This window comes from Thunnus albacares, chromosome 3, assembly GCF_914725855.1.
Source record: "Thunnus albacares chromosome 3, fThuAlb1.1, whole genome shotgun sequence".
NCBI classification, from domain to species: Eukaryota; Metazoa; Chordata; class Actinopteri; order Scombriformes; family Scombridae; genus Thunnus; species Thunnus albacares.
Window position 1 is genome coordinate 8,142,664 of NC_058108.1, and position 23,119 is coordinate 8,165,782.

Here is a 23,119-nt window from a genome sequence, read left to right on the forward strand (position 1 = left end):
GGGCAGTGCATTGTGGGTGTTAAGGGTGTGTGGTCTGTGGTCTGTCAAAGCTCAGACCCTCTTCCAAACTGATCTCACCCGTACTCTGCATGAAGCCAAACTCACAGCTGTGGAGGACACTCTGTATTAAGAGGGAGGGTATAAATGAGAAGTACTCTACTTTTTTAAAAGAAGCAACTACACACCTGCGAGTGGTTGCAACACGACACTGACCACTGTGGTTCGTATTAAACATTAAATTAAAGGTCCTCTTGCTGGTGAGAAAATGCTTCGGATAATAGAAAGAACAGAAATCGGCTGAAAGAAAAACAACAACAACAGAAAAAGCCTGTAAAATTACAATGTTTTCACTGCAAGTGATATTTTCAAAATCCTGTTTTCATGTAGACTTTTGAATTATTGATTTCACATTTCTCTTCCAATAATCAAACACTTGAAAATTCCAGAATTTTAAAACAAACAAACAAAAACAACCCAAAAACAATGAAGTATAAATAATCAAATGTGTGTCCTTGTCTGCATATGCAATTCAAACATAATGGGGACCCACTCATAAACACATCGCTCCATAGTGCTACTAAAGGTCAGAAACTCTACAGGGTACCTTTAACTTCACTACTGGTGGTTTCTCCATTGTTTTTGGAGTAGTCACACTGAGCCATGCTGGTAGTACTCCAGTCGAGCTCGCGCACCATGAGTGTTTTTCCACAGCACGGCAAGGTGAAAGAAGCTGGTTGTCTGCAGCTCTTCATCAAACCTCATCATCACTGTGGCTGTTTCTGCTTAAACTATCCTCCCTGGATTATTTCTAACTGATCCACTGGACAAAGAGCTCCACATATCTCCAGATCTTGTGTTGACCTGTTTTTAATTGAAGAATAGAGCTGCTAATGAAGCTCTGCTAACTCTGTTATAAACACATTTCTTTTGCTATCATTTCTTTACAATAAAAGTCTGCCGTTATTTTGTCATTTAAAAACTTTTCATATGAAGCAAGAAATGTTGGGGTTTCATCAGCGGTAACTTAACACGGCTTGTGTACAGCTGAATCAGGAAACAGTAAAATAAAGCAGAAAGTACAAACGGGGACGCAGGAGAGAAACTAAACTTCAAACCGCAGAGATTCAGTCAGAAGCTACAAAAGTACTGAGAGCTGAACACAAGAGAGACATTTTAAAAACAGCTTTCTCTCTGGTCTCCAGCGCAGACAGGAGCTGAGTAACACAGTCGTCACGGGTCGGCTGCGGTCAGCCCTGCCAGCGAACAGGACCACAGCAGATCAGCTCGCCACGGCTCCCCCCTGCTGTGTGAAACACATTTCATGATGCCTTGTTTTAAAAAAAACGAGCGCACAAAAAGTTTAGGATCAAAATAAAATCCGACAAAATAGCAAGTTAAAGGTAGTGAAGTGTGATAAATCAACACCAGCACAGACTCTCTGTCGGAGGATTTTTGGCCATTGATGCCTTTTTAAATAGTAGACAATAGAGAGCTGAGAGGAAATGATGGAGATGGATGAGTCCCCAGACAGACTGAACCTGGGATTCACAATGAATACACAAACAGAGTACCAAAAGCTGATGGTACGAGGGTGTAGCGACTGGAATGGGTTTAACCTTCAGTGTGTGTGTGTGTGTGTGTGTGTTTGAATAAACTGTCTTTGTGGTTGTAAATGTCTCTGTCTGTCAACAGGTACGCTCCATCAGTCTGAATGTGAGGAAGAATGTCTCTCTGAACACACTGAGTCAGGACGTCCTGCTCAAAGAGTTCTCCACCATCTCCTGAGACACACACACACACACACACACACCCACCCGGCCTTCTCCTCCCTCCTGTTGGACATACACAGTACATATTTTGTGCATGTGGACTCGTATGACTCATAGTTTCACACATACAACACAAACACCAAACCAGTACAATCGTTGATTCGTCTCGACTCCTCCTCCTCCTCCTCCTCCTCTGTCTTCTGTGAACTCGGACGATGGAAACTTCTCCCACAGAGACAAAAACACTCACAGGCTGGATGCACCTTAAAACTCTCCAGACTCCCTTTTGTGGTCATTCATTCGTGTGTGTGTGATTTAAGGAAGTGCCCATATTGCACTGGTTCCTCGTGTGCAATCTGCAGTATTGGCTGGACTGTTAACTGACACATGAAAGTTTGGATTTAAGATGTTTAAAAACAAGTATTTTTAACCCATAATGTTCATCTCCACCTTCTCTCCCACTGGTGATGTTGTAAGTAGCTTCTGCTGTCAAACTGATCACAGTATATGATTTATCTCTTCGGTAATGAATTTCAGATGGTTTGGGCTTTGAGTGTAACATTATGTTCTTCCTAACGACACTGGTAAAGGTGACCCTGAGCCTTTTTTGAGTTTGGTGAATCTTACCGGATAAGAGCATTAACTAACTAGTCGATTCAGAACTCTTTTCTTTCTTTTCTTTGTGTCCGAATGCTTGTTGTGTGAATGTTCATTCTCTACAAGTATTTTGTATTTCCATGTTTGCTAAAGGATAGAACATTTTGACCAGTAAATGACGTTGAAGATGCTCTGAAGTGATTAAAACATTTTTGTTTTTTGAACAAAGCCATGACTAATCTTCACTACTGTACGTCACACAAGTCATTTCCTCCATTAGTTTATCAAACTAATCTGAATGTGTTGAAGTGAGCGGTTAGTTTATAGAGGACAGATGTTCAGATAATGACTAAACATAACTTTATGATTCCTAAAAGTGATTAATGCTGGTGTGTCTCTAGCACATGTAAAGTCAGTTATATGAAAAAAAAAAAATCCATACATCCAGCTTTTTGGACTTCTTATTGCTTTTTCTCACTTCTCAACTTATAAAATGATTTTTTTGACGGGAAGCAGAGCTGATTCTTTTTTTTTTCATCTCTAACCCCTGCAGGTATGTTTCTTTATTTCTGTCCTACTACTCAACTAGTGCTTCCTCTTGACTAGTCAGGAAACATTAATAAAAAATAGTCTTACATAATTTATTCCACTGTTACATCTATATTATAATGGCAAGCTCACATCTGATAGTTTTGAGTTTTTTAACCTCCCACAAACATTGTCCTCCGAGTCTGATACATTAGGTGTCAGCGGGAGACTTGATTACTTATCGCCACAGACTGAAAAGTGAAAGATGACTTTCCATTGGATGGATAGTGTCTTTGATAACAAATGTTTTTGTCTCGCATTGTTTCTTCTCTTGTTCCCTGTCAAGCATGTATGAACTGTGAGTTATGACTCGGTGAGTAAAAAGTGAAGCGGTTTGGACTCCTTGATTTGAGTGTTTTGGGTGTTCAAAACGTTTGCAGAGAGGATGAGTCCGCATACTGAGCTCCGATGATTTTATTGTACTACCAACATTTCAACCACAGTGACATCAACAACTTAAAAAGCAAACCTGAGTTCACAATTATTCAACATCAGGAAAAAAAGAAATACCTGTTTGATGTTTGATTTGACATCATAATACTGCACCCTGATACTGGACTAGACATTGGATAAAACCGCAGTTTTTTTTAGTTTACTATTTGAAGTAACACCAACCAATGTTGCCATCCTTTAAGCCTCTGAATGCAAACAGCTAATAAAAACAGAGGGATTTAGTGGTAACAACATCCTCTTTATACACATTTAAAAAACTAACAGACTTCCATATATAAGTCTAGAGAAGTAGAGGCTGGAGGATTGAAGGTTAAACTGCTGAGGAAAAGATGTTTGATCATTTGAAGATGCTGAAATTAATAGGTAATAACATCCGATTGTATAAACTGATCAATTTGAAATGTATCTGTACATAATTGCAAAGTAAACAGTGGACACAGACATAACACAGTTGCTCAAGTAGCAGTTCTGATGTAATGACCTGTGTGTGTGAAATGAGACACACTCTTGTGTGATGTTTACACATTCAATATGTATTCTGAGCAGTGGCTGCAGCGGGGTTCGGTATTCTGTATTACTGCAAATGCACCTCGACTAAATATTGGAATTGATCATTTCAATATTTATCTGAGATCTGGAAACTATCAATGTGAGGTCACATCGATACCAATGATATCAGTCTGAGAAAACAGAAGCTAACCTGTTCCACTCCTCCTCGTCCTTCTTCAGTCCTCTTCCTCCATCTACCTCCTTGCCTCCTGCTTTTGTGAAACTAATTAATCAATATCTCTGATAAACTTTGTCCTCCAGCTACTTCCTAATGATGTCTGCGACATTATGTGCACACTAACAACACCGACTATCACAAGTGGAAATATCTCCCTTGTTTGTTTGAAGTTGCTCAACGTAACCTGATCCGTGGAATGGAGGGAAAAAAGCAAGCAGAGGTCAGAAAGGAGGATTCAGAAGATTTTGATGACGGAAACAAACAGAAACTGCGGCCGATACAGCTGGACGGAGAAGGAATCTGGTTTCACATCAAATCAACTATTCACTCACTATTTTTGATTTGTTTTCATTTTTCTACTAACAGATGTCATCATTAATCTCTCTTTAAAGAGTCAACATACAGAACTTTGCTTTAAAATCTAATCTGAATTAACAACCAGGGGTGGACTTTACCATCAGGTATCAGGGATAGATTTATTATGACATATATTATTTATATGATAAATATTGAATTATGTTACTATTCTAACTCATTGTACCTCGAAATAACTTACAAAAGGTCCCCAAACCACTTAAAGAATATGCAACTGTAAACTAACTTACTGTGTACTTCTACTTCAGAGGAAAACATTGTACTACTACATTTACCTGACAGATAAATGTTACTGGTTACGTTGCAGATTCAGATTTTACTCACAAAATTTAACAATTAAAATATGATGCATTATTATTCATTAAACTATGCGCTTTTACTGCGCGGTATTAATAGTTTTACTATTAACAGTGAATAGTGTTACTTTCAAAAAAAAAGTATCGAGTACTTCCTCTACCACTGCCAATACCAACATTCCCAGTTAGAGAAAGGGTGAAAAGTAAAGCAAGATGGTGTTTACCTGGTGCCCCCAAATCACTAAATCCACCCCTGGAAATAACTTTCTCCAAAACCTTTAAAGCTTAATTGGTCATATGTATGTATGCAGAGATTTGATCTAGAAACTCTAAACCTGGAGGGGATCATGCATTTGGTTGTGTGTGTGTGTGTGTGTGTGTGTCTGTCAACAGCTAATCTTACATTCTACTGGACCCATCAGCTTAATATTTTTTGTGCACATTTATGACTGTATGCTCAAGGACTTCTCGTGGTTGCGGTGATTCACAGTTTTTTAACTATTTTATACCGCCATTGACTGCTGACTCCTCGCTCCTCTTACCCGGCCGGTTGGGGCTGCGAGTGATCAACAGCTGCTTCAGTTTGGAATCTTGTTTCCACGAGGAACAACCAATCATGCCTTGTTGCCACATTAGATCAATCAGTGCCAAATTTCAGTACCTTGAGAGCAGGTTGCATTGCGAATTCAAATAAATGTTGACATGATTCCTTATGAGCCTATCATAAAGCTTTGACTTTCATCTTTTCAGCAGTCCTCGCTATTTTATGATGTGTGTTACAACATAGCAAAAAGCAGTTCTGGCAATCAGCTATGCTAGAAGCAAGGCTTACCTAGTTTGTTGCAGGCCACATTTTGGCCTTTGACGTGGCTCAAAAACTGACATCATAGAAAAGTTTGGTCTCATCTTAAACATCTGCAGGTTTATTCCATACCCAATATGATCTACTAAAGTTAGGCAAGATATGAAATGAATAAATCCTTGTTTTATTTATCTTCGCTGCCATCTTGACTGTACACACCTGGCGGAGGTCTGCGCTCTACTGAGTGCTCTCTTCTAGTTTTGTTTGTGTTTGTTTTTCTGAGTTGGGATTATCTACTGAGTAGATAATCTCTTTTTGAGGACAAAAGGGAAAATGATGGTAGTTTTAGAAAATAATGATTATGAATAACAGAACAGCATTTACAATTCTGAAAGTGTAGAGAGAAAAACAGATTTAAAAAACTAAAAGCTCATCATTTTTTATGCTGAAATTATACCATACTAACAAATTATTATTAATTATTCTGAGTAGTATTTAAAGACAGGTTTTTTATAATTTTATAATTTTCAAATCCCATGAAAAGATCAAAACAAAAAATGTCTTATTCTGCGCCTTGATACTTTTTCAATTTCTCTGCCTACTGAAAACATAAATCTTTTAAAAAATGGGTCATGAATACAAATTTTCATTTGTATCATTTCAAGAAAGTCTCACTAATTTTCTAAAACAGCTGGGCACTGTAGTTATTAGTGAACGCTCCTTAAACAAGAACAAACTGTGCGTTTGTTAGGGACTATTTTCAGGTGCGGAGTAATACATATTTAGTCTTCTAGCGAGTATTTTCGGCATTAATTATAAAGATACTTGAAAAAGGTAAAAACTATCATGTGAAATAGATGACCATTTTCATTTTCAAGGTCAAGTGTGATCACTTCCTCAAGTCTCACTAGAATGCACCAACAAAATAACCATTCTCAAAAAAGCCTCTTCTCATGACGGCAGTCATGACTTTAATACAATTTTAAAAAGTACTCGTTCATTCATTTGTAGCTGATGGGTTACGACACGCGAATCTACTTGTCGGCTCCCTTAATGCAGCAGCAGTTGGACCATAAACATTAATGATAACAACCCCTTTTCTCTATTTCTCTCTCAAACAATTAAAACCATGAGGCCGACTGCTGAAGACGATTACACTGATAAGCCTCAAAAGGACATCCAGGCATCATGTTAGTTCAACGACTCTGTTACATAAAACACTAATATCCTTTTGTATGAACTGTCTGGGAATAATACTGTTTATGATTTTTGGAGATCACTTTGTGTGATGTCTTTTTAATACGGTGAATCTCTGACATGAATCTAGTCCAAATCCTCTAATTTTGTTGGCTTTATTGTACATTGGGCAGTATATTAACTCCCTGATATGATCTGTGCCGTGTTCATGTGTGTGTGTGTGTGTGTGTGTGTGTGTGTGTGCGTGTGCTGATGACAGCTTAGACGTTCAGACTGAGCCAGGCCTGGGTGTTTTTACTGTGACAACCCATTAACGCTGCTGTGTATTTATAACGTTTCAGCATATCAGCCTTCTCATCAAATATTCATTTGAGGGGAGATTGCCTACTTTGTCTCGGCTGAACCCCCCCCTCCCTCCTCCCCTCCCTCCTTTCACCCCTTCATTTTGTGTGTCTTTATCTGTGCGTCCTCGGCTGTATCTGTGTCTGCAGAAAATATGAAAAAACTGAAATCAACTCAAAGTGCCTCTTTCCAAGGATAAGCAGAAACACACCTCCTGAGGACACGTGGAACTATTTTTTATTTCTTTTATCATCCGTTTAAGCACCGAGCAGCCAGGACTGTCTACTCACCTGTTTGTGTGTAGGCTACTTCTACTGTATCCATCTATCTGTGTGTGTGTGTGTGTGTGTGTGTGTGTGTGTGTGTGTGTGTGTGTGTGTGTGTGTGTGTGTGTTTGTCACCTGTATCATCGCTCCACACCATGCATAACTTCAGGCATCAATCAGAGCTCGTTATTGGTTATCTGTCAGCTCTACTTTCTAGCCTGCAGCCACGCTCAACTTCTCTGTAAACCCCTGTGGGAGATAAACACCATCAATACTGTGAGATTTAACTGTCCCAGGGCACATAATATATTCAAATACCTCTCCACTGTATCCCCTCTGTCTTCTTTCTCTCTGTCACAGATTTTCACCACTATCCCTGTCTTTGATTTTTTATTTTTTATTTTTTTGAGTCCTCCCTTGCCTTTCCTTTCTCCAGCAGCTGATATATTTTCTCTCCTCCTCATCAGTCTTCTGACAGAGGACACAATAATCCCTCACCCGTCTTTAAAGAAGCTCCACTGCGCTGTTTATACCCAACAAGCCTTATTTAGCTTTTCTTGGCAAAAAGAGTTCTCTTTTCTCCAATTACATTTTTTTCTATGTGACAGTTTGAGGGTTTACTGTAGAGGTAAGCACATGAAAACATTTATGTGGTAAAGATTTTTGAAGGGATCTTCTGCTTTTACTCAAATGTAATTTGTTCCTTGAAAGAGCAAAAAAGGTTTGTATTGGGTTTTGAACTGGCATTAAAGGGCCACTACACTGATTTTACATACCCCCTATATTTAGTCAATTTTATACAACCAGCCTGTAAAAGCAGCTTTATGATGTTTTCATTGGCTTTGGGTGTTCACCAGGCAAGTGGGATGTAATGAAAGACACTATCAAGTTGCATTATGGGAAATGTAGCATCCAGTGAGTTTTGAATCTCTACAGTAAATGAGCTACTGTCTACCACTTTGACTGAAATATCTCAACAACTATTTGATGGATTATCATGACGTTTGGTTCAGATATTCAAGTTCCCAAGAGGACACATTCTGGTGACTTTTAGTTTTTCTGTGAAATATCTCTATATGTAGCCTACATGAAGGATTGGCACAAACATTTGGAACAGACATTCATGTCCCCCAGAGGGTGGATCCTAATGACTTTGGTGATCCCATAACTTTCCTCTAGTGCCACCATGAGGTTGACGTGTGTGGTTTTGAGTGAAATAGCTGGACAAGTGTTGGATGGATTGTGATGAAATTTGGTTCGTGCATTTATGTTCCCCTCAGGATGAAGTGTAATCACTTTGGTGTTTCCTTAACTTCTTATCCAACACTTTGGTTTGCTGCTAGCATGCAGAATACTAGATAGCTGGATTTCTTCCAGTATTCAAGTTATTTCATCTTCTTCTGACTTTGACGTTATGCAAAAAACCCCATTTTTTTTGCAAACTAAATCTTGAATTTTAGGAAGAAGGAAATCTTGATCCAGCTCTTTGGCGCCAATGTAGCATCCAGGCTGCGAGATAATGTGTAAATACTAGAGGTGTGCCCGAATACAAATACGTTATTCGGCAAAGCACAAATAGTGGGTTTCTTATGAATATTTGTTTCTTGCAAATATTTTAAAAATTATTTGTTTTCGGGAAGAAAAAAAAGAAAAGTCAAATACCAGCATGCAGGTCAGTTACATCTCTATCTCAGTCTCTCTCCTCTGCTCCGCTGTTATGTCTATCAGCAGGTCTCAATGAGGGGAGTCACATCCACCTACTACATGACGCACATTTCCTAATTTGGACATCACTCCTGGAGAAACTGACACTTTAATTTTCTAAAATTAAAAGCATAATAAAAAAACAACAACAGTATTTTTAGACCTCTTTCCACTTTTATTCGAATACAAATACAAATAATTTTGCTGCCTCAACAAATACAGATACAAATACTGGGTCCCTCTGCACATCCCTAGTAAATACACCCAACAAATCCTCTCTGGTTTAACGATGACCTTTTCTTCACATCCTCAGACATTATGAGTAAAACTTTAATGGATTATCATCCTGGTAGTACTCCAACAGTGTATTCTAATTGTTGGCAACCATGTAATTCATGTCTGTCTTTAAGAACTTGACATACATAACAAAAAGTTTAAGTGAAATTACTGATTTTAAAATGTACTCAGCTCAGACACAAACAAGCTTCTCAGTTACACTCTTAATTAAAACCCTGATGACATCCCAGAAAAGCTCATTACTGTGTTTAAAATAGAAGCTTCTGATGGGAACCAAAGCTGCTGAAATCTTGAATTTATCCCACGAATCACTCTGTGGTCTCCTCTGTCTCTATCCAGCTTATAATGTGTATTTACGGATATAATATTCAAATGATTTTTTTTTCTTTCTGATCACGACCTTGCTGCTTGCATTTCTAAATGTGAGTGAGTCATCTGTAAGTCTACTCAACCTGCTCAAGGACGTGGAGCTGACAGAGTATTGATCTGCAGGTATTACTACTTGTCTACTGAGCCAATGCTGCTCAAGTCCTGAGCCAAGGTGAGACCATCCATCAGTGACGCATAGATCAGCACATCCCTCTGTCTGTCTCCCTTCCTTCATCACTCCTCTTCCTCACTCCTCAGCTGTGATGGTTTGAGTCTCCCCTCTCTCTCTGTCTCTCTCAGCTTGGATAGATGCAGATGTTCCAGCTGACAGGCAGATTATTTGCCATTTTTCGGATGTTTGGACAATAAGTAAAGTGATCAGATTAAACCTGTAAATTGCATTTGAATCTTAAATCCCCAGAAGCCTCTCAAAGTGACAGTAAAGCGCGGACTGTGTATGTGAGTGTGCGCTGATGCTGAGCGGGAGGAGGAGAGATCTCAGTCAGAGTGGATAGATGCGAGCAAGGACGCACAGAGACGCGCTCTGCACGGACTTTCTCCTCCTTGCTGTTATATTCTTTCCAGTTTGAAGCCCTCACAGGCTGATTTGGTTTTTTTGCCAAGAAGTGACATGAAAGCGCAGAAGTCGTAGATGATCTGTGGCTCCGACGCACACACAGATCCTGCAGGTTCGGCGCGGAGGTCCGGTAAGCACTAAAAACATGAAATCCAGGAGTCAAGACCAGAGTTTGTCTGACTCCAGAGAGCTGGACAGATCTTACGATCCGCTTACAGGTAAGTGGAACCTTTTCAGCATGTCAAATGTTCTCATCTTTTTTCAAAAATAAGGAAAATTGAAGTGTAGATTATTGATTGGTTGCTGGCCTGGTTTTTATTTCCAGTCACAATCGTGCGTCAAAAATCGTAGATGAAAGTTTTCTTTGGTTCATCGAGTGTGTCTCCTGAATAGACTTAAGCCTTTAAATAAGTACAATTTCATTTTTGGTCTTTGATAATTAGACTTTGCCCAGTCAGAAAAACATCAGCGGGGTTTTAACCCTGTTTCCTCTGTCACCAGGTACTGCAACAGTGATATTATATTAAATAGTATAGAGCAGGAAGTCTAAGAAGAGATTAAACAAAAACGTAATATCACATTAAACATTCAGCCAGTCGGTGTGTGTGTGCGCGTGCGTGTGTGTGTGTGCGCGTGTGTGTGCATGTGTGTGTGTGTGTGTGTGTGTGAGAGAGAGAGAGAATGTGCTCACTAAACAGTCTTACAGCAGCTCCAAACTTTACAGCCTTATTTACTGTATATTCACTTAGTGAACTGGGGTCTGATTTTACAGATATATACTGCAGGTCATCAGTCTGCGTCATCAGGTCATGTGCTGAATGTTTTTGGGTTTGGAAGTTTCCAACATATAGAAAGCTTTGTGAAATGTGTGAATGGTTCAAAGTAAAGGACATTGCAGTACACACATAGTTTTCAATATGAGTTAACCAGGTAGTTTGTTGGAGATAAAGTCAACTCCTCCACATGGCTTTAATCAGGGCTGAATGTTTGGAACATATTAAAATCAGTTGTAAGTGAAGCAGGAGATGATTGAGTAACAGCAGCAGTGCTGTTCTGTAGTCTAACAGATGTAAATTTAGTTTGAAAGCACATCTGTCTCTTGTAATAATATTAATGTTGAAATAATTAGTTGATTTATAAATTAGTCTATGGATAGAAAAGCCAAATAACCCAAACATTTTATGTTTGCCGCTTCTAAAATGTGAACATTTGCTTATTTTCTCAGTTTTATGTTTCTGTAAATTAAATTGTGAACTACTGGCTAACAAAACAGGCAATCAGAAGACATCAGCTCAGGCTCTGGCAACTCCTGATGTACATTTTTCATTATTTTCTGTCATTTCATGGACAAAACTATTGATTGATTATATGTAAAGTGTATCAACACATCAGTCAACAATGAGAATGAGTTGGTTACCTGACCTGAATAACATATCATACTATCAATATTGGTCATGTTGTGTTGACATGTTTGTTTTCCTGATGGTCCCCGGATTACCTCTGAGAATGTGATTGTTGAAATACGCGGTGATAAAGAATTGATGAATTTTCTCACTCCAAATAAATAAATAAATACATAAATAGAATTCAAACCTAAATGTAGTTTACAAAGTCATAAAGAAGGGATCAGTAGTATTCTCCGCTGTTATAAACAGTTCAGATAAACACACAGATGAAGCCTGAAGGAGAGAAAACAGAACAGCAAAATGTAAGAAAAAAAAAGAGTCTCTGTCATCTGTTGTCATCTAAAATTATACCTGTCAGTGTGTGTGTGTGTTTATAGTCTAATTAGATCAGTGAGACTCTTCTCTTTGTCAGACTTTACAGTGTTTCATTTTCCTCATGAGAGCTCGCAAAGACAAGCCTCTGTAGAGATCAGTACACACACACACACGCACACACACACCCGAAATAGACTTTTCCTTTAAAAATAACTGAATACATGTATGAAAATAACTCTTTCATATCACACAAAGAGATGCACAGTGCTGTTTCAAGTTGGTTTGAAGGACAAATACTGAATTTGAAGTGGAAGTATAGACAGATTGGTGGGATAAAGATAACATTTATTTAATGGCTGATAGTTGTTGCTGGTACAATAGCCAGTGTGATATCCATTTAGCAGCAGGTTAACCAAACAGTGAGCAGGTGCATGAACAGAGAGGAGACACAAACAAGCCTTTTTTATTAAAGAGTGAAGCACCAGCGTTGTGGTGATCAGTGGCCTGAGGCACAAAAGTGTGTAACCGCTGCCTTTCCACTGTATCTGAGAAATAAACACCAAACAGTGACGTTAATAAATACCGATGAGGGAACAAACGACAACAGTGAAAAAGTCTCTGGTGAAAATAGATTTAAAAATGTATCAGCTGTATGTAAAAACACAGAATGGTCTTTATGTGTAGCAGCTGCTGAAAACCTCATGATGTTTACCTCTACGTTCATACATTATAGATGCTAGATCTTTGTCAAGTCATCACTTTCTACAATACACTTCACATGTTACAATGAGCCTGACTGACTGCTGCTGCGCTGCACGCTGCATGTTAACTATGATGTCATAAAACATCGAGTTTATCTTTTTTATGACACACATTTTGGAACTCATTTGTCATTCAGCCGTGAATCTCTTATCTATTTTTAAACTGATATCGTCTTCAGTGTTGTGGCAGTCTTTACTTGAATACATTGTAAAAACATGTCAAGTGCACCTGCATTTATGAGGGAACGAACCTGCTTTTTTTCCCGTGCTTGTGTGTGTGTGTGTGTTTGCACAAGTAAGGTGGCAACACACACATATTTTTTTCATGATGTACGTTCTTTCCTAATCCATAAAAATCTCAACGTTGATAACATAAATGTGCCGTTTATATAACATCATTAAAACGCTGATTTTAAAACATAAACCCCTCAGACTGGAATAGTTTTCATGTTGTAGGAGCCAAATAGAAATCATCTGATTCGCTGGACTGATGAAGGATGTTGTATTAAGATCAATGTTGTGTAACAAATAATCAAAGCTGAATCTACGAGACTGACGCTCGGACGCATGAGTGTGTAATTTTAAAATATGTTTGTGTGTGTGTGTTAGTCCATGGTTTGTATCTGATCCATGTCCTTCTGGGGATTATGGTAAGCACAGAGGCTGTTGCCCGGGCAACATTAGCTTACAAACATTCATTTAGCACTACATGACCCTCCTCAAACAGCCACGACCTCCCAAAGTAAACACAAAATGGTGCCACTGACACACACACACGGAGGGAAGAAGAGTGTTTTGATTTAGGCTGATAATGAAGGTAAAGTGTAATTCTGAGAGTTTTTACAAATTATTTTCACAGCAGACATTTTGTTACTAATAACGTTAACGATGGCTCTGTTCTATTCAAGTGTCCCAGTATGAACACACAATACCAGCACCCTGAAACTGAAGCATTAATGTTAATATTTACACCTGAACTTTCATGTCAAAATGTCATTTTTTCTGCTCATAATCAGGAACTTTAGGAACGTTTTTGAATGAAAGTTTTTTCGTTGTCCATCATCACCAGTGACAAGGAGGACACTCAGGTTGTGGTCTGTATGGTTATGAGCTCCTGGTTTTTTTTTTTTAGTAAGAGATGTTTCTGAAACAGTAGTCATACTAGTTGCTTGTTGTTTTAAGACGGTTGAATGATTACAGAATTGGTGGTGTGAGCTTTAAAATACTGTGCATTGCCGATATAACACCATATCTACCCTATTAAATATAGGTTTAATTACACCGAACGTCGTCTGATGTGAGGCGTCCATATTTGTTTGCTTTTCTGCATTATTAATTGCCAAGTCGGACATATTGGAGCTTCCAGAAAATCAGAGTTTCTCGGCTTTAACTTGGATGACTTGGATGCTGACGTGAACGCTATTTATAAAACGTAAATTACAATAACTCCGACATGATGTGCACGTGGCGTTTGGTGTCTTTCGAAAGTTAACTGGGCCTGAGAGTTGGAAACAAATATCCTGATATACTGATTAAAATGCACTGAAATTAATTGATTCATATGATGTTCTTCAAAATCTGCAGTGTTCACAGTGGGTTGAAGAACAAAGTCCTACAGTAAAACTTTATGAAGTTATATAAATATAGGTGTGAGGCCTCCATCTTGACCCTCAGAACCTCTTTAGTGCCTCGCTGTCCTTCTGTTACCTCATGTGAATTTCTTTATTTCTTTTAGTCTCTTTCAGGTTGAGTTGTTTGTGCCAGTGGATAAAAAGGCGGACAAAAGAGTCTTTTATATGTGTTAATAACAGCAGGGAACAGAGTGTATTGATCTGCCTCAGAGGGCTTCATATGGTGAAATTGATTCACACGGTCAAAGTCACCCAGAGGGTCTCCAGAACTGAGGACAGGCTGGATAGTTAGAAATCTCAGCACTTAATGAAATAACTGCTGAGCCAGAGCCATTCACTGCAGATATTCAGTGTTCATTTTTTTCTCTGGACTGTTAAAATGCTACTTTTAAAGCACCTTCACCAGAAGACACAGGCTTTTAGAGGCTGCGCTGTCTCTCTAAGAACAACCTCCTATCCTGTTATTGCTGGACTGCTGTTACTGCCCTCAGAAAGCATCTCAGTAATGTCAAAACTGTCTGTGATCAATGTCCTGCACTCTGTCACATTTAAAAATATCAGCCAGGTTTGGAGGAAGAAAGAAAGAAATCAGCAGGGAGGCTTTTTTCATTTTATCTCTCTCTGTGTGTGAAAAATAGTTATATAAAAAAAATCATTATAGAGTTTTATTCTCCTGCATCAAAAAGCTGAGATGTGTCATCCTCATTCTGTGTGTGTGTGTGTGTGTGTGTGTGTGTGTGTGTGTGTGTGGCTCTATAAAGCTTTGTTTGTTTTTCCACGATCATGCAGCTGCTGCATGTGAAAATTTGATTGACATATCCTCATGATAAGCACACTCGAGGTAACAATGACACACACATGTACGATCACTCCTGCAGGTTGAGTTAATTTCACTTTCTGTTGAAAATAAAATGAGGAATAAATGAACAGACGGACATAAAATCTGGAGGGATGCAGGCAGAGTAACGATCGATTTATTCTCTAAACTATTTTAATCATTTATGTTCATTTACAGACGCTGTACGCACACTGTCGGTTAGTTATTAGGTTCCCTTGAGCAAAGCATTTACAGTAATCCCTGTGTTGCAGAGATTATTGTTGTATATTTCTCAGGCGTCGTTCATTTTCACTGTATGTTTCAACTTGTTGCTGTTGCTGCTCCTTGATTGATTGATTAATTGATTGATTGATTGATCCTAAAACTGAGGACAATTCACCAAAGTGTTCATAGTTTCTGGGGAATGTAAAACTCATTGAACATCATGACACCGTTATTTATTTATTTACTTTTTATTTTTATTACAATATTTGGGATTGGAGAAACATATGAGATGTTTTAGTGCTGGCTTCTCCACCCATCTCTCTATTACCGTTACAGTGAGGTTCCCATTGATTTCATGTGTTGTCAGAAAATCAAACACAGAAGACAAATGTGTCTTACACACAGATAGATGTGTTATATTTTACAGGTTGTCTCTGTAGGTGTCAGTGGGAGAGGAGGAGGTGTGTCATTGATTTTGCTTTAAAAACATCCAACAGGTTTCTCCACCTGTCTGCAGTGATGCTCATTGTCTTTTCTCTGAGTTGGAGGCCTTTTACAATTTAGTTTAATCTAGTTCAACACTGGCCTCTGCTGGCAGGAAGGGCACATGACTGTCTGCATGTTGGACAAAATATTACACTTTTTGAGCTAATGTTCCTTTTTCACAGTGCACATTGTGACTCATTATAGTAGGAAAAACACAGATGTTATTAATAACATTAACGATGGCTCTGTTCTATCAATTAAGTCATGACAGTGTGACAGTGAACCAACATGCACAATACCAGGACCCTGAAACTGAACCAGCTAAATGGAATTCAGCCATCATTAATTGTATTATTTACACCGCATCACTTTACCTTTAATATTTTTGTGTTTGCTCTGTGGTTGGTTGTGTGAGTTTATTGTCAGTGTAGGTGCTGTTGTCCAGCACCTCACATCTATCTCTTTGTTCTTTGCTTGTTGTGTGTCTGGCTTTGGATAAGAGAGACTACAAAACAAGATGTCTTCAGTAATTGAAAGCAAGGGCACAAACAGAACACAAAGAGAACTGAGGAGCAGGCAAAGCTGCAGAATAGATGAGGAGGTTTTTCTGCAGCCCCCTGATGCTCCTGCTGGAGGAGGAGGGGCAGCTGAGCTGTGATGGGAAAGAGGAGAGGTCAACGTCAAGCTCATGTAGATGGTGAGGTCCATCAGATCAGGAACAGCTGTAATGTAGTGAAAAAGGCAGTGAAGAAGTACTGGAGCCCAGCATCAGAAAATAAAATGAGTGGAAATCCTCTTTGAAGGAAAACATTTGACTGCTACAGATGCACCATCAAGATGAAAAAACTCATCTTAGAGCTCTACAGAAGAACCAGAGACAATCCTCAATCACGTTCAGCATGGACCAGAGAAAAAGGAGATATCAGAGACTTTTGAAGATGGGCAGACACATCTGCTGCTGGCTGACTGGCGACCTGTCAACAGGAACTGACAAGTTAGAGAGAAGAGTTATCAGGAAAGTTATCATCCAAATCTGCTCAGTGTAGCATGATAAGGTATTGTTTATTTGACCAATATGATGCCAGTATGATAAAAAGAGTAAAAACTTTGTGTGTCTGAGTATGTATGAGTGTCTATGATGAAATCTAATGTATAATGTGTGATATTTAGTGGTTGAACGTTACAGGTTTAAATATTCTCTTAGATTAATAATTTAGTGTGAAAGTGTTTGAGACTCCTCATGTGTTGCTGTGGAATATTATTGTTTATTTAGGTATCAGGTGTATGCTGTGTTTGCTGAATTGACTGAGTGATGTGTTGTTTGTTGCTGGTTGTGTGTTGGACGTGCAGACAGAGAAAGGCGACTGGTTGTAGCAGAGAATCCTGAATGTTTCTCTAAAAGGTCAAGTGACAAAGTTGTGTTGTGGTTTCTGTAAAGGCCAGCCGACCGTGATGGTGGGTGTCTGTTCTCTTTATTGTTACACAAAGAGCCGACTACTGTGTGTGTGTGTGTGTGTGAATCTTTCTCGTATTTCCTGTCCTTGTCACTATCAGCCTACTTTTACATCTTAAAGGTGCAGTGTGTAGAATTTAGTGGCATCTAGGTTAATGGACTTGGCAGAAATGGAATATAATATTCATGAGTATGTTTTAATTAGTGTATAATCTGCCATGTTGCACTGCCATGTTTCTACAGTGGGCCAGAATGGACAAAAAAAGAAAAACACTGGCTCTAGAGTGGGCCTTTCGCATTTTTCCTGTTTTTCGTGAGTTTTGCAGCCACTGTAGGTTCTCCTACACACTCAGAAGGAGTGGGGCTGGTGGTGAGGGGCAATATGCAATCTCATCGCCATTAGCCACTAAATCTTACACACTGCACCTTTAAAAGAATAGTTTGTTATTTTGTGGAGTGCTTATTGGCTTTCTTTCTGAGAATTAGATAAGGTCAGTGTCACTCTCATGCCTGTATGGTACATATGTGGAGACAGTTAGCTTAGCTTAGCATTGCATAAAGACTGGAAACAGCTAACCTGACACTGACAAATTCCACCTACCAGCATCTCTAAAGCTCACTTATTAACGCCTGTTCAATCCATGTTATGAATGCTTTTACAGGACTTCCTGATGGCAACTGCAGTCTGGCAAACTTTTTACGTTTGGTTTTTGTACAAATTAAACAAACAAGGTATAAGGTATTAATTAGTGAGCTTTAGAGGCTTTGGACAGAGACCTTTAAAACACTTTTCTTTACCCCTTAAATCTCACTGACTTGTTGGTGGGTCAGTCATCACAAACTCATGCTATACAGCCAAACATTATTCAAACCCAGATAACTTTATTTTAAATTCTAGTGAAGATTAGAGTTTCCAAAGATACCAAACATGTCAGGCTGAATTTTAGGAAAATATATATATAGAAGGATGTGCAACACATCTAAACTATGGTGTTTGGGTCTGAATATTTTACTATATTTTACATTGTAGCTTCAATAAAGAGTCAGAATGAGATGATAGAGAATATATATACTTCCAGACAGTGTTTAATAATAAGATTTTAAGACCCATAAAGTTACCTAAGGAAAATGAAGGGATTTTTTTTGTCGAAGGTGTTAACTCATTCGAAGAAAAACAAATATAATGTTTTATTCTCCAACACAGGAAAATTAATCACATGAAAGTCCTATGTCGCAGAAATTTATTTATAATCATCATATTTTTTAAACTTACCCTATTTTTTAGCTTCAGTCATGTGTGATTTAACACACTGATGGTTGATCTGATGGTTCACTGGTTCAAAACCAGGTCAGCAAACTCATTTTCTTGCTCTAAGTTGCACGGACAAGTGATTCAAAGTATTTGAGTGTAGTTTGGCTCTAGTTTTTACATGGTGTCCACTATGTAGGCCAGTCTATCTGCGTCTAATCTGTGCTGTGATTGGTTATTTCCAGGTAATCCACCATCCAAACCCAATAAAAAGACCATAAAGCAGCGGTTCCTCAAACTGCTGCCCTGCTGTCGCTCCGGCTCCAACCCTTCAATTAATCAAAGCAAGTGTCATGATGCACTCTCCTCCATCACTCAGATTTCATTTATACAAATTTATAATAACTGCATGATAATAAAACACAGATCCTGTTAAACATCATCTTGCTCTTTTCTAGCCTTTATTTACTCCACTTTCTGCTTTTCCTCTCAGCACAGTGTTTCATGTACACTGTCGTATCTCAAGTAGTCACTATTTGGTTTCTCTCCCCACATGCAGCAAGTGAGGTTGATGAGGGTGAACACTCAACAGTGCGTTACAGACCGGAGGGGCTCGACCGTCTCGTAGAACAAACCAACTTCAGCAAGAAAGAGCTGCAGATCCTCTACCGGGGATTCAAAAATGTCAGTGAATGTTTGATTCTTGTACTCTTGAATAACCATGAACAGTATAATTGTACAGAGTTTGACCACCATAGATCTGTGTGTATGGATTTATTTTATCATATGATAATGAGTGTGGATGTGAGCATATGCATGTATATCCGTGTATTTTTTTGACATGATAATATTTTGATTTCCACAGGAGTGTCCCACTGGTGCTGTGAATGAAGAGACTTTTAAAGGCATCTACTCCCAGTTCTTCCCTCAGGGAGGTCAGTCAGATTCTTTCTTTTCATCCTGTGTTTTTATCTTTATTTAACCAAAATTCCACAAGGATTTCTCCAATACCAAAATATAAAATTGTAAAACTGAAAATAAACTCTTTACACTGCAATGTCTTATTAGAAAATCCAAAATAAATGTGTTCGGTGTAACTTCATTGTCACACACAGCGTGGGAACTTTGAGTTTTGTATGGTGTTCTGATTTGAATCTTTAGTCAAATGCTCACAAAAGCTGTTATGTTTTCATTGTGTAACCTCACTGGTGATATAATTTGTGCACAAATTTTATTTAAACATTCTCAATGTTTCTTATATCACTACAAATCTTGTCTACACCTTTGCAAACATGATTTTCTCATGTTTTCACAGGTTAACAGAGGGCAATATACAACCACAAGCTTTAAACACACACTTAACTGTACTTATGTAGTTAACTGTGTGATGTATCTAAATCACATTCTGGTTTGCTGCTCCTTTATTTCCTCTACAGACTGACATATGTCTTTTTTATCAGTAGTTATACACAAATGAGTTAACTGTTAACTTGTTAATGTGTGATTGTTAAATCATACATTTACATGATATTTGCATGATCCCTTTATTTTCTCTTTATTCCAGATTCAAATATGTATGCACATTTCCTGTTTGAAGCCTTTGACACGCACAACAATGGAGCAGTCAGCTTTGAGGTAAGACACGCGTCCCTTCACTCTTCTCTGATGTCCTCCACAACCCCTCTTTTTTTCCCATCATTTCACTCTGTTGCTTTATTGTACAGCAAGTTGTAACTGTGTTCAGAAAAGTGCTGTATATACTATATGGAGTTTACTACTTTTTTATTATCACTTTTTTAAATACATCATTCTATGTTGAAATTACTAATTTTTATTCATTTGAAACACAAACCTTATTATAACTGAGTCAATGTATTATTCATGTGGTTTTGCATCTTGCCTTTTCATGAGACAGAATATTTCACTTCCTTATTTCACTGTATTTAAAGAAAATTAATCTTTATCTTCCCACTGAGCATCTTCTCTCTTTTACCTTCCTATTTCTCTTGCTTGCACCTTTTGACTCACTCCTCAGGTGTTTAATCTCTCTCATTATCTCATTAATGCCTCAGTTTTCTTTTTTCCTCATGTAGGACTTTGTTATTAGTCTGTCCATCATCTTGCGAGGCTCCATCACTGATAAACTCAACTGGGCCTTTAACCTGTATGATCTCAACAAAGATGGCTGCATCACCAGAGAGGTACTTGCATTGTTACTTCTCTTTTCTCACTTTGTGTTTGTATGGAAGTTGTGTGGTTTAGGAGAAGGTCTGCTGTAGCTGTCCTGTATTATGTATTATTCTTATTTCTTTTCCTCCTTTCTCTCTGTCCAGGAGATGACAAACATCATGCACTCCATCTATGACATGATGGGGAAGTATACTTACCCTTGCATGAAGGATAACGCTCCCAAGGATCATGTTGACAGCTTCTTCCAGGTAAAACACAGAAATGATCAAACCAACACACTCCACATCTCCCAACAGTAAACTCAAAGTGAGTCAAAGCATTTATTCAAACCAGCAAATGTTCCCATGCACCAGCGACAGAAAAAGACTGATGTTCATCTATGCATGTCCTGTAGATAGAGAACAGATCTTAATCACTGCATGTTGTTTGGTCTTAACTTATAGGTAACCTGTGGAGTTTTTGACCACTAGTAGTGCGATTAGTTTGGATCTCCTGTGCACATGTACATGAGCGACACATGAAACTTTCCCGTAGTTTAGTAGTCATGGTTGTGAACCATGTTTACAATGTTTTACAATTTTTAAGGTTTCAAAACACTTTTTATGAGAAAGCAAATGCATTCAACATATTTGTTAGGTCTCAAAGACACTTGCAGTGTGTTTTGGTAAGCAAAAAATGATTAATACTCCTGGATGCATCCTTTAAGTTACCATATGAAACATCTGTGACTGTGTGTCTCATTTTTTCCAGAAAATGGACAAGAACAATGACGGAGTGGTCACCATCGAGGAGTTTTTGGAGACATGCCAAAAGGTCTTTTGGATTGAATACTCTCAGCAATATTTCAAACATATTTAAATGATGGGACTATAATGAAAACTAAAATTTCATCTTTAAGTAAAATCTTTTGTCTCCTTCTTCTCTCCATCCAGGATGAGAACATAATGCAGTCCATGCACTTGTTTGACAATGTGATCTAAGGCTTGTTGGAGGCAGACATGAGCTTTCCACCTACCTGGAGCTCCACTTCAGTACTTCTGCCCCCAGCCAGCGTGGGTGTGATTTTTGGGCTTAAAACGGTGCAGGACATATACAACAACCACCAGAGTCATCAGTTTTCCCACTGGAGTCCAGTCAGGGTGGATTCTGTTGTTTTAAGATCTTGTATCATGATTGAATGATCTCATACACTATTTGAACAAGTGTATTTAAGGCTGCGCAAAGGCAGCTCAATAACAATAAGCATCAATGAACAGATGCCTAAAAAACACAGCAGATATGCACAATAAGCAACTGCAACTTCATCCCATGACTTCTGCACCCACACAAATAATTATTAACTTTTAAAATACATTTTCTCAATAGCATGTATCACACACATGAGAGAGAGAGAGACTGAATGTAGAGACACATGCTTTCTATACTCACAGTCACACTACAACGAGGGACCCTCTAACAAAGGGATGAAGTCTGAAATCAAGCAATAATCTTATAATAACGTCATATCAAATCTTCTCTGTCCTCAGTGTCCTCACATTTTATTATAGTGTATTGTGTCTGCATGATGTGTGTGTTTTGACTGGCCATTGAAATGTTTAATTAAAGTGTTAATATATTTTCTATATGGACATGGAAACAATGATGATGACTGAATAAAACCACACAGTTGCTATGCAAAAGCTTATCATCATTTTCTCCTCAAATTAAAATGCACTATTTAAATGCAAATGGATGTAATGATGGCTCAGTTCGATTTCAGTGCCCACACAGAAGGAAAACATGGGCATAACATCTATGATGACACTCACACTGTAGAGTTTCATTGTTATCTTAGCAGCTAATGAAGCCACAAAACTGAAATTTTCAATCAAGCAAATAATAGTTGAGATAAGATAAGATGATACAAGATAAGATAAGAGATAACTTCTTTCTGTTTTTTTTCCCCTGTGAAAAAAGGAAGTGATATCCTATGATGTCCCTTGTAGTTCTTTTCTATTTATTAAATAACATGTCTAACAAAAGGCCTTTGACTGTGTGCAAGGCCTCAGATAAATCTAATTTCTCAGTATGTAAAAAGGGAAAACATCATACTAGGCTCAGTATTTACTACTGCAGTGAATTAACTCTTTGCTGGATTAGGTAAAAAAAAAAAAGTGTGACGAACTAAAGAATTGCAAAAACAGAAAAATGAGTCAGAAATTGATTGATCCACCAAAAAATTGTTGAT

The 23,119-nt window shown here is 38.2% G+C and overlaps 2 protein-coding genes across 2 annotated transcripts in view; both read left to right on the forward strand.

Moving 5' to 3' along the window:
• The window catches only part of armh3 (armadillo like helical domain containing 3), a 29,941-nt gene extending 26,648 nt beyond the window's left edge, over positions 1-3,293 (forward strand). Inside the window, exon 26 of the mRNA XM_044346150.1 lies at positions 1,693-3,293. Coding sequence (XP_044202085.1) covers positions 1,693-1,785 — 93 coding nt within the window. The 3' untranslated portion in view covers positions 1,786-3,293. The remainder of the gene's footprint in view (positions 1-1,692) is intronic.
• A 6,573-nt stretch (positions 3,294-9,866) lies between these two features.
• On the forward strand, positions 9,867-22,571 carry LOC122979685 (Kv channel-interacting protein 2-like). Its single transcript, XM_044347350.1, has 9 exons — positions 9,867-10,577; positions 18,948-19,046; positions 19,262-19,386; positions 19,568-19,637; positions 20,267-20,337; positions 20,796-20,903; positions 21,036-21,140; positions 21,643-21,705; positions 21,825-22,571. Exons 1-9 carry the CDS (start codon positions 10,505-10,507, stop codon positions 21,870-21,872), a joined length of 762 nt encoding a protein of 253 aa, XP_044203285.1. The 5' UTR covers positions 9,867-10,504; the 3' UTR covers positions 21,873-22,571.
• Positions 22,572-23,119: the final 548 nt, after the last annotated feature.

Bases quoted from the DNA above. Each gene is read 5' to 3' on its own strand.
- LOC122979685 (XM_044347350.1), top strand. From the start codon at position 10,505: ATGAAATCCAGGAGTCAAGACCAGAGTTTGTCTGACTCCAGAGAGCTG. The intron at 10,578-18,947 runs GTAAGTGGAACC...GGTTATTTCCAG, and splicing joins ATCTTACGATCCGCTTACAG to GTAATCCACCATCCAAACCC. The intron at 20,904-21,035 runs GTACTTGCATTG...CTCTCTGTCCAG, and splicing joins ATGGCTGCATCACCAGAGAG to GAGATGACAAACATCATGCA.